Source organism: Balearica regulorum, chromosome 1 (genome assembly GCF_011004875.1).
Source record: "Balearica regulorum gibbericeps isolate bBalReg1 chromosome 1, bBalReg1.pri, whole genome shotgun sequence".
In the NCBI taxonomy this organism is placed as follows: domain Eukaryota; kingdom Metazoa; phylum Chordata; class Aves; order Gruiformes; family Gruidae; genus Balearica; species Balearica regulorum.
The window spans coordinates 209,637,554-209,651,180 of NC_046184.1; the positions used below are offsets into that span (position 1 = coordinate 209,637,554).

The 13,627-nt window shown below is 40.6% G+C and overlaps 1 protein-coding gene across 4 annotated transcripts in view; it reads left to right on the top strand.

Annotated features, from left to right (window-relative positions):
- GRM5 (glutamate metabotropic receptor 5) overlaps window positions 1–13,627 on the top strand; it is a 284,776-nt gene that overhangs the window by 245,701 nt on the left and 25,448 nt on the right. For all 4 annotated transcript variants that reach the window (XM_075742446.1, XM_075742444.1, XM_075742447.1 and 1 more), the window contains 2 exons: window positions 944–1,070; window positions 10,983–11,922. In XM_075742446.1, the coding sequence (XP_075598561.1) occupies window positions 944–1,070; window positions 10,983–11,922 (1,067 nt within the window). The remainder of the gene's footprint in view (window positions 1–943; window positions 1,071–10,982; window positions 11,923–13,627) is intronic.

Sequence of the window (13,627 nt, forward strand, 5' to 3'; positions counted from 1 at the left end):
TATAATTTATACTTTTTTCACTGCAGCATTTCAAAGACCAATCCAGTTCTTTTTAATTACACTCCTTTACATTTCATTTATTAAAATTGCAATAAAGACATTTGGTTAGGAAGCCACCTTCTAAATTCGTCATTGCAAAAGATACATAAGTCAACCTACTCCTTATGCTATACTTAGGAGTACTCATTTATAATTTTTTGGGGAAGAGCAGAGAAACTGAGAATACTTCATTTCAAAAGAAAGACATTGACAAGAAGCACAGATGTTTTCAGTGCCCAGAGATGATAAATAAGTATCTTGAAAAGTCTGCATCTCAATCATGAACGTGCAATAACATTAGGCAATAAAATATAAAATGAGAAATCAGGTCAGATGTTCAAATGCATAAAGATCAAATTCTCTTAAGTGTTAATTAGAAATGCAGTAATTAAATAATTCTGTAAAAGGCATGTTCAGTTTGATGTCTGGGAAAAAATCAGTTTTAACAAATTGCTCACAATTGAATGAAAAATAAGTATCCAAATATCTTTGTGTAATGCAACCTTAGGGAAATAAAGCTGTGGACATGATTCCCTGTATGGACCACAATGGAGTGAATTATATGCCTCGAGTATCATGCACTGGCTTCTGTAGGTGCATTGCTATCTACGAAATTTTGAGTTTTGCTAATTCTAAGAGGGGAAAAAATATCTTATTGTCATTCTGTACCTCCACTTATACTTTTGTAGGGTTGATGGTTTCTTTCTCCTGGTACATACCTGATGGGAGAACTGAGAACTTGTGTCATATTTTGTAAAAGCAAACATCAGTAAAAGGAACTCCCTTTAAAACATTTTTTTTAAAAACCCTCTATAAAAAAAAAATATTAAAATACGAAATTAGCATCTGGGACAGCATGAATGCATGTTTATGCTGCTAAACCACATGTCAATTTTTGTCTCAGGTGATCCGTAAAGGAGAAGTGAGTTGCTGTTGGACCTGCACTCCTTGTAAAGAGAACGAATATGTATTTGATGAATACACATGCAAAGCCTGCCAGCTCGGCTCCTGGCCCAATGATGACCTCACAGGTAAATGACTTGTGGCTGTGCTTATGTTGTCAATGAAAATTTCCATCTGCTGAGCTGAAGAAACAAGTGCCAGATACAAGTGAGTATGAGGACTGTTTTGATCAGACCAAACCCCAGGATAAAGCTGAAATTTGAACTGAGGCTGGTATTTGTCTTCTTGCCTCAAACTGATCCAGGAATCACTGGTGTAATTCAGCTGCTTTCTAAAGACCTGAGTTACTAGATCTAGAAATAAAAAAAAAAAAATTGTCCTGGTTTTGTATTCAACCCTGTCCTAGCATCTAGTTGGTGGTGCAGATCTTCTCCTTCCCCAAACAGGTAAAGAAATTAAGTCCTTGACAGAGAAATTATTAAGGGAGGTCAAATTTCAGAGTTTTATTTTCCTCCGCAGTGGGTATGGAAGTGTCATGCAATACTTTCTTTTTTAATCTGAAAAAGTTATGAACTAGTTGCTGTAGTTACTGCTGATAAATGCATAGTGCTTCAAACAGTCTTAGGTTTGCATTAGTCCTTTTTCATCAGAGATTCTGCTAGAATATGGGCTCCATGTTCTCCTTGCCATGGCATAGATCTCTATGCACTTGCAGAATACCAATTTGGCTACTTTAGAGACAAATTACTCCAATGCTTGTATCCCATAGCCTCTCTTCTTTATGACTAATAAACAGAATTCAAGTATTCAAACTCTCAGAGCACGCACCACTTCAAAATGCTGTTCAGGGATCAGGTTCTCATTGTGCCAGGCTCCGTATACACAAGGGGAGAGGAGACAAGTTGTTTCCAGAAGAGCTCACAGACTTGATTTGCATGCAATTTCTGTGGATGAGAGGTGAAGTTTTTGAGGTGAAAGAGAGGGAGACAAAGGGAAAAACTGTTTGCTGGATGAATTTATATAAGTCGAAGAGTGTCAGGAAAGGCTTGGTCTATAGAAAGATTTTTATATATAAAGTTAATCCTTTCCCGGTAAGGAATGTTACATTTCTGTAATATATGAGCTAGGTTACCTAATTACTGTAAAAATATCATTTAACCATGAAACTGATGGGGTGTTTTTTCAGAAAATGTCAAACACGAAACTTTCTCTGAGGAAGAAAAAAAACAACTTTTAACTTAGAAAACTGAAATAGCAATAAAATGGACTTGCAAGTGCTTCTCCAGCCCCTCTCCCCCAGCCCTGCCTCTTCAGGCACTCAGCAATCAGCCAGCAAAGCCTTCTCATCTCAGGGAAAGCTTGCTTGGACCAGGAGAATGAAGAAGGGGAGAAAAAGAGGCCTGGCCCCACATGTTCCCCAGAGCAGAGTACTGAGGGTCTGGTACAAGCTCAGGTTCACATCCCAGCTGGGCCATCCAGAAGCCTCCAAAGCCCACAGTGCAGGGACCAAGACACTGCACCAGGCTGGTCACTTTATGAAGGTCAACTAGTGCAAATGGTCAGCTCTTCAACCACCACGGGTTCTTGTCTGAGATGCAGCAGATCCCAGCTCATGTCTCTGTTTCAGTGAGCATCTGAGGTTTTGCCCAGTGTAGATCAGCTGGAAAAGGAGCTGCTACAAGTCTGTGGGGAGGGAACTTGCTCCAAGTGCCTCATTGGATCAACAGAGGACCTACTTCTGAAACACCAGTGATGGGAACTGCCCATTGACCTGGTGAAGTTTGGGTAATTAACCTGTAAACACCAAATATAAGGCAAAGTGGAGCAAGCAGCCACCAGGTTGGCCTTCCAGCTCTGTGCTTTGAGCTGGCTCCCCAGGACACGCAGATCTCCATGCCTCAGGCAAGGCATCAGCCTGGGCTAGTGAGAGAATTTACCCTCTGAAGGTCTTACTTTGCCCTCAGGATGGAAGAACAAGATGGGGTGGCACCTCGAAAGCTCTTGTAGGATGAGTTAATGATTTTCCAACCAGCTCTGGCTGTTTTAAAGGAAAGTAATTGTCTTTTGAGTCAAGTCAACTGCTTTGTGTGTTACATGAGCTGCTACATTTTGCAAAATATTCATCTGGTTTTAGACATGCATTTTATGCCTTTATAGGGACCAAAGTGAATATGCAGACAAAACAACCCTTCAACATCAGTGCCAAGCAATGCTCCTCAGGAGATCTAACCCTTGTTCCTCAGCCAGACTCAAATTCAGCAGGCATGATTTAGAAACTGAACCCCCCCCTTGGCCTCCATGAACACAGTTGATGCCATATGCCCTCCTGGTAACAGGACACCCATCACCATAGCTTCATAGCTGTGCAGTCCCCACCTAACTTACTGTTCACATGATGGCTGTATCTGTCTTAGTCAACTTTGTATCAAAAACAGATTTTAAAAAGTCTATTCCCAACTTATCCATACCATATATTGAGCTGTATTTTTAATGATCGTATTTATAGTCCCAACTTTTGCAGCTTGTAGAAAACTGCCTCTTAGTCTTGTTTACAACATAAGATTTAGCAATAAATGTGAATTAGAAGTAAGGAGAGGGAGGTGTATTTCATATTCTAGCAAGGAAATTTCCCTTCAGTTTTATAAAGCATACACCAATGTCCTTGAAATGTCCCTACATCTGATAATGCAGTGGTCTATGTCTCGTTGCTGCTTGATAAAGCCATGTCTTAGGTAATTTCAGCTCTACAAGGCTACACATATAAAAAGCTCATTGGAATAAGTCTTCCTTGCATGATCACCTTCAGATGAGAGGTCTGTAAATATATCAGCCACACGCCTGAGAAGGCTTTCAACATGGAGCCGCACCTCGCTGTTTGCCAGAGATCTGAACTTGGATAAAAACATTTTTGGAATCCTTTCTTGGCTCACACAACAAAACATTGCTTCGTCTTTCTTACGCTCAATGGCCAGCATCAGTTTTGTGCCACAAACTTCACTATATAAAATGTGTAATGACAAGGGTGTTGCTTACAGAAAGGAAGAGAGATTAATGCTTTTTTTCAGTCACCTTTGGAATATCAGAATTCGGATGCAGGAGAGAAGACAGAAGGGATGCAATATGTGTAGAAAAACAAAGTTATTCTCAGAACAGAAAAATACATTGGAGTTCTGAAAGGTACAGGAAGTCCAAAGGTAGTGGGAAAGACAAGTGGGAAGAAGAGTTTCTCTTGATTAAATCACTTACCAGAAAATATCTCCATCTAGAAGTGAAGCTGAGGTGAGGAAGGGAATGATTAGCCACTCATATCTTATTTCCTCACAAATTTCAGCTTCATTGCTTATGCATACAACATTCCCCATGGACCAGGCTCCTTCTTGGACAAAAAATTAGTCATTATCTTCTTTTTCTCCAAATTTATCTGTACCATCCCAACATGGACCCCAAGTGCATGCAACCCCTTCTTCCTGGTTTAGTATCAAGACATGCTTTCCAATCTACTGTAGCCCCCCTTCTTCCCCATGCATTGTGTTAGCAACATCCATACATTACAGCACCACTTCACTCATTAGTATGGCCAGCATGGCTGAGCCAATTAGAGCAGGAGAAACTCATGGGTTTAAGTCCAGAAGTATACGTCAACTCCTCCACTATTCCTCAAAGCCCTTCTTTGCATTGTATTCACAGTGGAAGGAAGAGAAATAGGTTCCAGGCATGTTTAGATGCAAATAAAGTGAATTTCTTAACAGTGAAGACCAAACTTCAGTGCAATGAATTTTTCAGTAGTTCGATGAGAATGGCTTTTTGGTTCTTCAAAAGTAACTCAAGTGATTTTGAGGCCATGGCCTTCTGCATTCAAAAAGAATACTTTGGAAAGACCAGATAAGTTTTGTTCAGCATCTCAGAGCTTTTTAAGTGGGTGTAGGAACATCCCAGTCCAGTTATCCCTAGTATTTGTTTCAGGACATTTTTGATGTGGGAAGGAAGCAATTATTCCCTCTTTCTGTGATTCAGGGACAGCATGCAACAATAACGGAAACAAAGTTTTGTCTAGTGACTTCAGGCACTGCAAGGAAAGTAAATGATACTAATTTCAGTGACACCTGGATTATCTTCAGGCTGTGTTGACATTTTTCTCATTCTCTCTGTACTCCAAATATACTGGCTATTTGATTTTCTTAATCGGATTCCGATGAAAATGGGAGCTGAAATATTTTACAGCACTTGATATGTTTTACTTGCCATTCATGGATAAGGCTAAATATCAGAAATGTATATTTTTACTACAGTTGCAAAAATGCTTTCATCAAATAAGGTACAGTAAACCCAGGACAGTGGCATCATGATCTCGTCTGCCTGTCTGAAAGCACCAGGAAAGAGCTGGATTATCCAAAAACCCTCGAATGAAAAGGACTGAAAAAAGGGCACGCCACCTCTAAGTGTCACAACAGCCATTTCAAAGAGCTCCGACAACACCGATGCCATATCCCGGTTGGCTTGTACCGATCCGGAATCCCCACTGAGAAGGGAGGACAGCTGCCTCCCTCATACCGAGGGCATTGTTCGTCCTGTCAGCCGCAGAGAGCAGACAGTGCTGGGAGCCGCGGCTCTCCTGGCTCCGGGCACCGTCCGGGACAGCCCACAGCCACGGCTCGTGCAAACCACCGGCGGGGCCAAGGGCAGGGGCGATGCTCAGCGGCGGAGCTCGGGGGATGCCCACGAGGGCTTGGTCGGCTCTTCCTGCAGCGTGCTGATTTGGGCTGTGGTGGAAGCCACGGGGGTCTGAGGCTCAGGTGTCTCGTAAGACTGAATCCCGTGCCCTCCCCCCCCAAGCAAAAAAATCATTCATCTCTTGCCCGAAATATTTTCAGAGGGTACCTGCTTGTTGCCATCACACTGCTTTCTTGTATGATTTCTTGCAATAAAGTTACAGCCATTGGTAATTTCAGCAATTGCCTGGCAGTTGCCAGTACAAGGCAGAACACAATTTAGCCTGTGCTAACATTGATTTTGCTGCTGAAACATTACTAGGATCTTGCTTTTGACCATAATTGGTAAGGCTGTAATTCAGACTGAGGGTAGAAGGACATAATTTTTATCTGGGTTTTTTTACCATTATAAATGTACATCAGCAGAGACAATATTTGATTTTCTGTGCCGTGCCTTTTCTCTTTCCTTTTTATTTCTTATTCCAAATGAAATTTGACCATTTCCATAAGTCACTCTTACATCAGCCTCTTGGAGACAGCAGATGAGGATGAGTTAAGAGTTCAGGTGGCCATATTATAGCCAGGATCTCTGCTATCACTTTCTCCCCTGCCTTGCTGATGGCTTTGAGGACTTTTCTTCCCTCAATTGCTTGTTCCAGGTAAGGTATGAACTTGAACTTCCAGTCCATTTACACTTCAAGTCTCCAGCATGAGTCACACAGTGCGTCAGGCTCAAGTGAGCTGGTTCAAGAATGCTGAGCTCAACAGAGATCTCTTGGAGGCTCCTGGGCTGCATGAAGGGGGACTTGCCAACAAAGCCAGAAGGATCCACTTGTAATTGTGCCTTACATTATGGAAAGTTTGCTCAACATGACATATTCTGAACAAAACATTTACAACACGCAGAGCCAGCATTTTTTGGTGAAACTTAAATCAAAGCATTAGAGCTAACATAAGGATGGACCCAATTGCTGCAATTCATCAGTTGTTCCAATCATTCTGCACATTTGTATAATTAAGGAATCATTCCCCATGTGGTCACAGAGCAATGCTAATGTACTATTCTAAGATTCATGGCCTTGCCTTTTACTGCAATGTACAGCTAAATGAGTATGTTTGAGTTATAAGGGACTCAGACTCCTAAGCTACAGATGCCCCAGCTTTCATGGTTTAAGATATGACTGATCCCAACAACTGACCTGTAGAGGTGGCAGAATAAACACATGCACAATCTTCTGCTGCATCCATTGACTGTGCAAACCTGCCTTCGCCCCTGGTTTCAGTACATGTGCCGGCTTGGGAACTGCAGCAGCTAAGAAGCCAGCACAAGGTCACCTCTACATGCCCTGCTATTGTAGCAACTACAAAAGGTCCCACCAGAACAGGGCAAAGAACTGGTGAGCATAATAGTTTACCATAGCACCAGAACTTAGTACCAAAATGTTAAAGACATCCTCTCTCACTTCAGTTGGTCCATACTCCACATGGAGGTCACAGGGCTAATTTCTCACCCAGGACTTTGGACAGTGTAATCCTCTCTTTTGCCTTGTCAGTTTGGGTAACAATTTGAGGTTTATTAAAAAAATAAAATTGTTATTATAAAAGCTACCCTGCTGGATTCATGCAGATTTTTATTCTGACTCCTACTTTTTTGCATCTCAGCTCTCCATACGTGAAAACCCAATTAGCTAATCAAGATCCCTTCTCCCATCTTTTGGGATTATAAATAGGGAAACATTCAGAGCATTAATATAAAATATCTAACAGCATGACATCAATACACTTTGAATAATGTCTGCTAAATCTCATGTGGAGACTCTCATTTACAACTAATATGTGAATGCCCAGGATGCCACACCCCACTGGAAAATATTTAGGACTTACTAAATCAGCAGTAATTTTCTACCAGTTTTAATCTCTGTGTGCAGATTCAGTGAACGTTACTAAATTAAAACAGTGTCATGATCAAACCCCCAGAAAATATGGATGTTAATACAGTATTTCATATCTGTGAACTCTTTTTCCAGATGAACTAATTTTAAAGCTATATGAAAGATCAGAAAAAAGTGACGAGTTTAGCTCTACAAAGAGAGTGCAGCGTACTAACAGGCCTGTGGTCAAGCCTTCAAGAGCTCTGCTCTCCTTGTTTATGCCACAGTTTATCCTATCCCTGAAGCAACCAGGTGTTTTTCCAAAATATCAGAACATTTTTCCCCCAGAAAATCCTTATAAATACTTACCTGTAATTTGTTGGTAATTGTCAATGTTCCTTTCAGAGATCCTTTCCCCAGCAAGTGAAATGGGACTCTGATTTTCATATCGTCTTGTCTTGCTAGTCACACGTGTATCTAGTACCTTGGTCCCACTGGCTACATTTCTGGCCAGAAGAACAGAGAGACAGTTTTATATCAGTTTTGCTGGGGCTCCTAACAGCCTTTCCACAAGCCAAAGATTGCCTCAGCACACTGCAGGGACCACAGGACAAGGCTGCTGGCTCTGTTCCACCATGAGCTTCTGAGCCAGCTAGGAGAAAAGACTTTCCAGGTGCTTGGAGATGTTGATGAAGCATAAAAGGTGGACTGTGGGGCAGGATCTTGTCCAAATGACCATTGAGTGTACACATATTAAGGGGATAGGAATGAGTTCTTCTTGTGTTATCATTTTTCAGCTCTTGCCCTGGCATAATCCTGTCCATCAACCTAACCTGAACACTCACAGTGCTGTTTTCCTGCATTTCTTTTACTTGATCTAGTTGTCCCTTTCTGCAAAGCGCCATTGTCAGAAATCATTAGCTGCAAAGCTATTATACGAAAACCTCACCAATCATTTTTTTATGAAGACTATCCAGTCCTTAAATCTTAACTGAGGAATAAATCATGGCACAGCTTAGCATTCTCCTTGTAAAGGATATCCAGTGATGGGGGGAAAAATGAAACAAGTTTTCAACTCTTTTCTCAGGTATTTTATTAAAAGAATGTAAGAGTAATAAAGCAAGGAAGGCATGAAATAGTCTGAAACTAATGAGAAGTGTTTGGTTATGATTCACCTCTGCTGCAACATTAGAAACTGAGCAAAATTCAGCCCCTCTATCATTGTCTGCATGTAAAGGCCAGCTGTCAGATAAAGATCTTTTCTCTTCAAATTTCCTGTCCAAAAATATACAGTAGTATTAGAAGCTGCTAACAAATTATTTCCCCAAAACTTTCATTAAATTTTGGTAAAATCAGAAATAGATTTAGAGGTCACTTACTCATAAAACTTCTTGGGGAAGAACTCACTCACAGGGGGATATCAGCACACACCAGAGTATGTTTTCTGGTTTTCACTCTTCTTCTAGCACTCTCACTCGTATAAAATGTTGATTTTTAATGATATGATTCCTGTGCTACATTAATCCTGATGAAGTCAGAATGAAATACTGTGTCTACCTCATACTAATCAAACTCTTTAAAACCAACAGGAGTCAAATAGGTATCATCAACTAATGCTAAAGAGAGTGTTTCATAAAGATCTAAATGTCTTTCTTTGTTACTTTAAGACATTGTTATAAATTTATTATTGCAACAGAAAGTTTTGTACACCAAAGCAGTTAAAATATGGATGGCAAATTAATCACCATTTAGTAACCAAGAGCACAATTCTGTTATACTGGAGAGACTGCAAATTTGTATCCTTTAACTGCACTGATGTCAAGTATTTGTTGACCCTAATCCTTCGATTTTCCTGCAAGAATGCAGAACTATGTACCTCATACTTTTGCCACACAATCTATTGAGTATATCACCATATTGTAGGTATTATATTTTTTGTAATATTAATTGTCTAGAGATATAGAATACAGAAATACTTGGAGAAGAGAGGAGCTAAGCCCAATATCTACCAAAACCAGTTAATGGAACCATTTTTGCTAAGAATGTCAGTGACAGCTTTGGAAAAACTTTAAGCTCCACTGAAAACAAAGAAGAACGCAAAGAGTAGATCTTGCATGTAGAAATTCCCAAATTATAGTCCTGATGTCTACTTTGTAGATTAATCATGTCATTGAGGTCTCAGGTTCCCTAATTAATTTGGATTGCTTGGCATCCAGATGCCCATCGGACAGTGCTGATTACCCTAACTGCTGAAAATACAGATGTGAGCACCCAGCACTCCATCCCCACTGCGTGAAGTGCCTTGCTACCATCCACTCCAAGTCAGGCTGACACCCTTCTCTCTGACTTAGCCAGAAGACAGCAACCTCATTACAACCATCCTAAATTTTGAGGTCATTTAGATTTTTCAATCAAGCTTAACACAAGCATAGGAGAAATAACAGCTTTTAACTGCATTTCGTCCTCTCCATCATCTCCTTCCAGCAGTCCTGCCCTGGCTGGCAGTGCCAGTGTGTCTATTATGGTCGGGAAGTTGCACTCCAGAGCACCAAGGTCCTTTCCTCTTACTCCTTTTGGCTCCCAGAGGTATCCAGGGTTTACAGTGCAAAAGGAAAGGAGGGATGGTGGAGGGACACCAGCAACAAGTTTTCTGCCAACTTTTACTCCTGTCCATTGATTTGCACACTGTGGAATGAGAAGCTTCTTTGCCTTTCTATGGCATGCATACATAGAGTGACTTATTAAAACCTATACGTAAACTGAAAAACAAGTGTCCTTAGATGGGGTTGCACTGTTTTAATTCAGCTGTGGCACTAATATATTGTCTTCAGCTTGATTTCACAAGTTAGATGAGGCTTTAATTCCTCAGAAGTCTGAAAAGGATGAATGACAGATAAAGGAGGAGCAACTCTGATCCCAGGAAATATTTGTTAGAAAAAAGGTAGCACATCTGAGAAAGAAGCACTCTCTTTTTCTTGACAGCTAGAATCTGTAAGATTCCTCTCCATAATCATTAAACAGGTACCAGTATCCTTCTCAGTGTACAATATAATTAGTAGGATTGGCATCTGGTCCTTTAAGTGCATATGATACGCAGACAACTCAGAAGCATTTTGCACCAAGGTAATGCAACTTGATTCTGAAATTTGTTCATAAATTGCTATATTTAAAAGAATTTAAAAGGAAAATTCCACTGTGATGAGAGGTGACATCTTAATCAGCTTGGCCATTTTTTCAGACATTGTGTTATTCTCCAGATAAACTTTATTACTGAAATAAGCTGTCACTGAAAAGTGTTTCTTGTGCCATTATATTAACATAATTTTAGCCTACACTCATTATAATGGTACCTTCCTGAAAGACAAAAAGAAGAGAAATATCAGGAAAGCCTGTAACTCTATCATTAAAGAATCTCACTCCTACATACTTCAGTTTACCTTCTTTTTTTCTTTTTCTGTAGGTTGTGACCTCATCCCCGTTCAGTATCTCAGATGGGGTGATCCTGAACCAATTGCAGCAGTTGTTTTTGCATGTCTGGGTCTGCTGGCCACCTTGTTTGTCACAGCTATTTTCATAATGTACCGTGATACTCCAGTGGTCAAATCATCCAGCCGAGAACTTTGCTACATCATTCTAGCCGGCATCTGCTTGGGTTACTTGTGCACTTTCTGCCTCATCGCAAAACCTCAACAGATTTACTGTTATCTTCAACGAATTGGCATCGGCCTCTCCCCAGCTATGAGTTATTCTGCCCTAGTAACTAAAACCAACCGCATTGCAAGAATCCTGGCTGGAAGCAAGAAGAAAATTTGTACAAAGAAACCTAGGTTCATGAGTGCCTGTGCCCAACTGGTTATTGCATTTATTTTGATATGTATACAATTAGGCATAATTGTTGCCCTCTTTATAATGGAGCCACCAGATATCATGCATGATTACCCAAGCATCCGAGAGGTCTACCTGATTTGTAACACCACCAACTTGGGTGTTGTAACTCCCCTTGGATATAATGGATTATTGATTTTGAGTTGCACCTTTTACGCGTTTAAGACAAGAAATGTCCCAGCTAATTTCAATGAAGCAAAGTATATTGCCTTTACAATGTATACCACCTGCATCATTTGGCTGGCTTTTGTGCCAATATATTTCGGAAGCAACTACAAGATAATCACCATGTGTTTCTCAGTGAGTCTGAGTGCCACGGTGGCTCTCGGCTGTATGTTTGTGCCCAAGGTCTATATCATCCTTGCTAAGCCTGAAAGGAACGTACGCAGCGCTTTCACCACATCGACTGTGGTCCGCATGCATGTAGGGGATGGCAAGTCATCTTCAGCTGCAAGCCGCTCAAGCAGCCTAGTCAACCTGTGGAAAAGAAGGGGATCATCTGGTGAAACCCTTAGGTAAAGCTTGCTAATGTGGGACTGTGGGGAAGCAATTATGATCTGAGAGTTACTACTAGTGGAAGGACTAAGGGAAATATATTAATTCCCTTTGCCTCTGCACTGGGAGAGGAGTGAGTCCTCTCTCCCACATCTGTAACAGTTTTGGGTTTGATTTAGTCAAAAAGCTGTGCAAAAAACAGGGGACAGAGCAATGGGCAAACAATCACAAGGCTGGAAGCACTGGCTGTGTCAACTGTACACTTAATGCAGGGAGGGAAAGGGAAACAAGATCTTAGGAGAAAAAAAGCAACAGAACAAGAAATACAACTCATTGCCTTGTCCTGAATGCACCCATTTACAACCTCTCTCCTTTGAATGAATTGCACAGTGTCTGTATTTTGCCTCTAGCCACAGCAGTAAGACAACAGGGTTGCTGCTAGTGCTCCGTAATGAAGGTGGAGTAATAAACGCAGGTGGCATCATGAGCAGCCACTCTCAGGCATCTGAGGATTTGTTTCATATGACTCTTCTGTTATACTTTTCTCTCCTGTTCCCTTGATTTTCCTTTCTTGTATTATCTCTTTCTGCTTTCTTTCTTTTTGTCCTCACCTATCTTCTCTTCTTTACCTTTCTTGATATTTTTCCTGTATTCATCCTCCTAAACCCACCAAATTCAGGTGCTCACAGGCCTCGCTCTTGCTACCCTTCCTGCCATTGAACAGATACTCCCTTGCAAGGTATTTCTTTGTTGCTTCCCAAGGAATTATTTTAATTCAGTGATCATGAAGACAACTTGTATGTTCAGTGTATAAAAATTACAGTAAATGAACAATGAAGAGAAAGGAGAACTCTGGAGTGGAAATACTGTCTTGCTTCATAGACAGAGCATGTAGAAGTGCATCAAGCCCACTGGTTCATTTTCATCTTTGGATCCCTGTCACTTTTGATATGGGTGCTATGAGGATGGTTTGGGTTATTTAATTGATGGCATAAACAAAGAATTCTGCCTATATCAAAGTGCAGAGAAAAAAATGTGTCATTCCTCAGCTATATATGTCTAGCCTGGCAGTGACAAGTAGCTAGCTTTTGATCCTCTCTGAAACACGTGTGGATTTTAGGATTGATAATGTGAATATTTCCAGACATACCATTGTTCACAACTGGAGTTGGCATGGAACGAGGGCAATTTGTACTTCCATTTTTGCATGAACCACAATTTAAACTCAAGAGAGCATTTTATTAGTAATACCTACAGGACAGATTATGCCAAAGTGATGATTTATTTCTGTCAGATTATTACTAATGCTTCTCTTTCAGTGACTTTGAATTGGTACAGAAATGGCCAGTCTATTACAAGACATTTTATCCCTATGATCTGTTAATAATCGTATCCTCCAGTTCATTTCCAGGTGCAGAGTAGGATGCTATTTTAAAATGATAAATCCTTGATCAGCTTAAGTGACGGTTACCTGAAATGTCCTTTTTTAGAACCTCTCTCTGTATGCCTGAATGACCTGAGATGTTCAAATCAGAAGCCCTATAACAACTTCTGGGCCAGCTAAAAGAGCCATTCTTCATAATATGTCCTCAATAGGAGGGCAGTCTTCCTCTTTGAGATCATTATTATTTTCCCTCATGCTGCAGAGCTCATTTGCAATCTCACAACTTTTTTACTGAACAAGATGAAGTTATAGATGATGGGAAGATCTTGGACTTGGGAAGG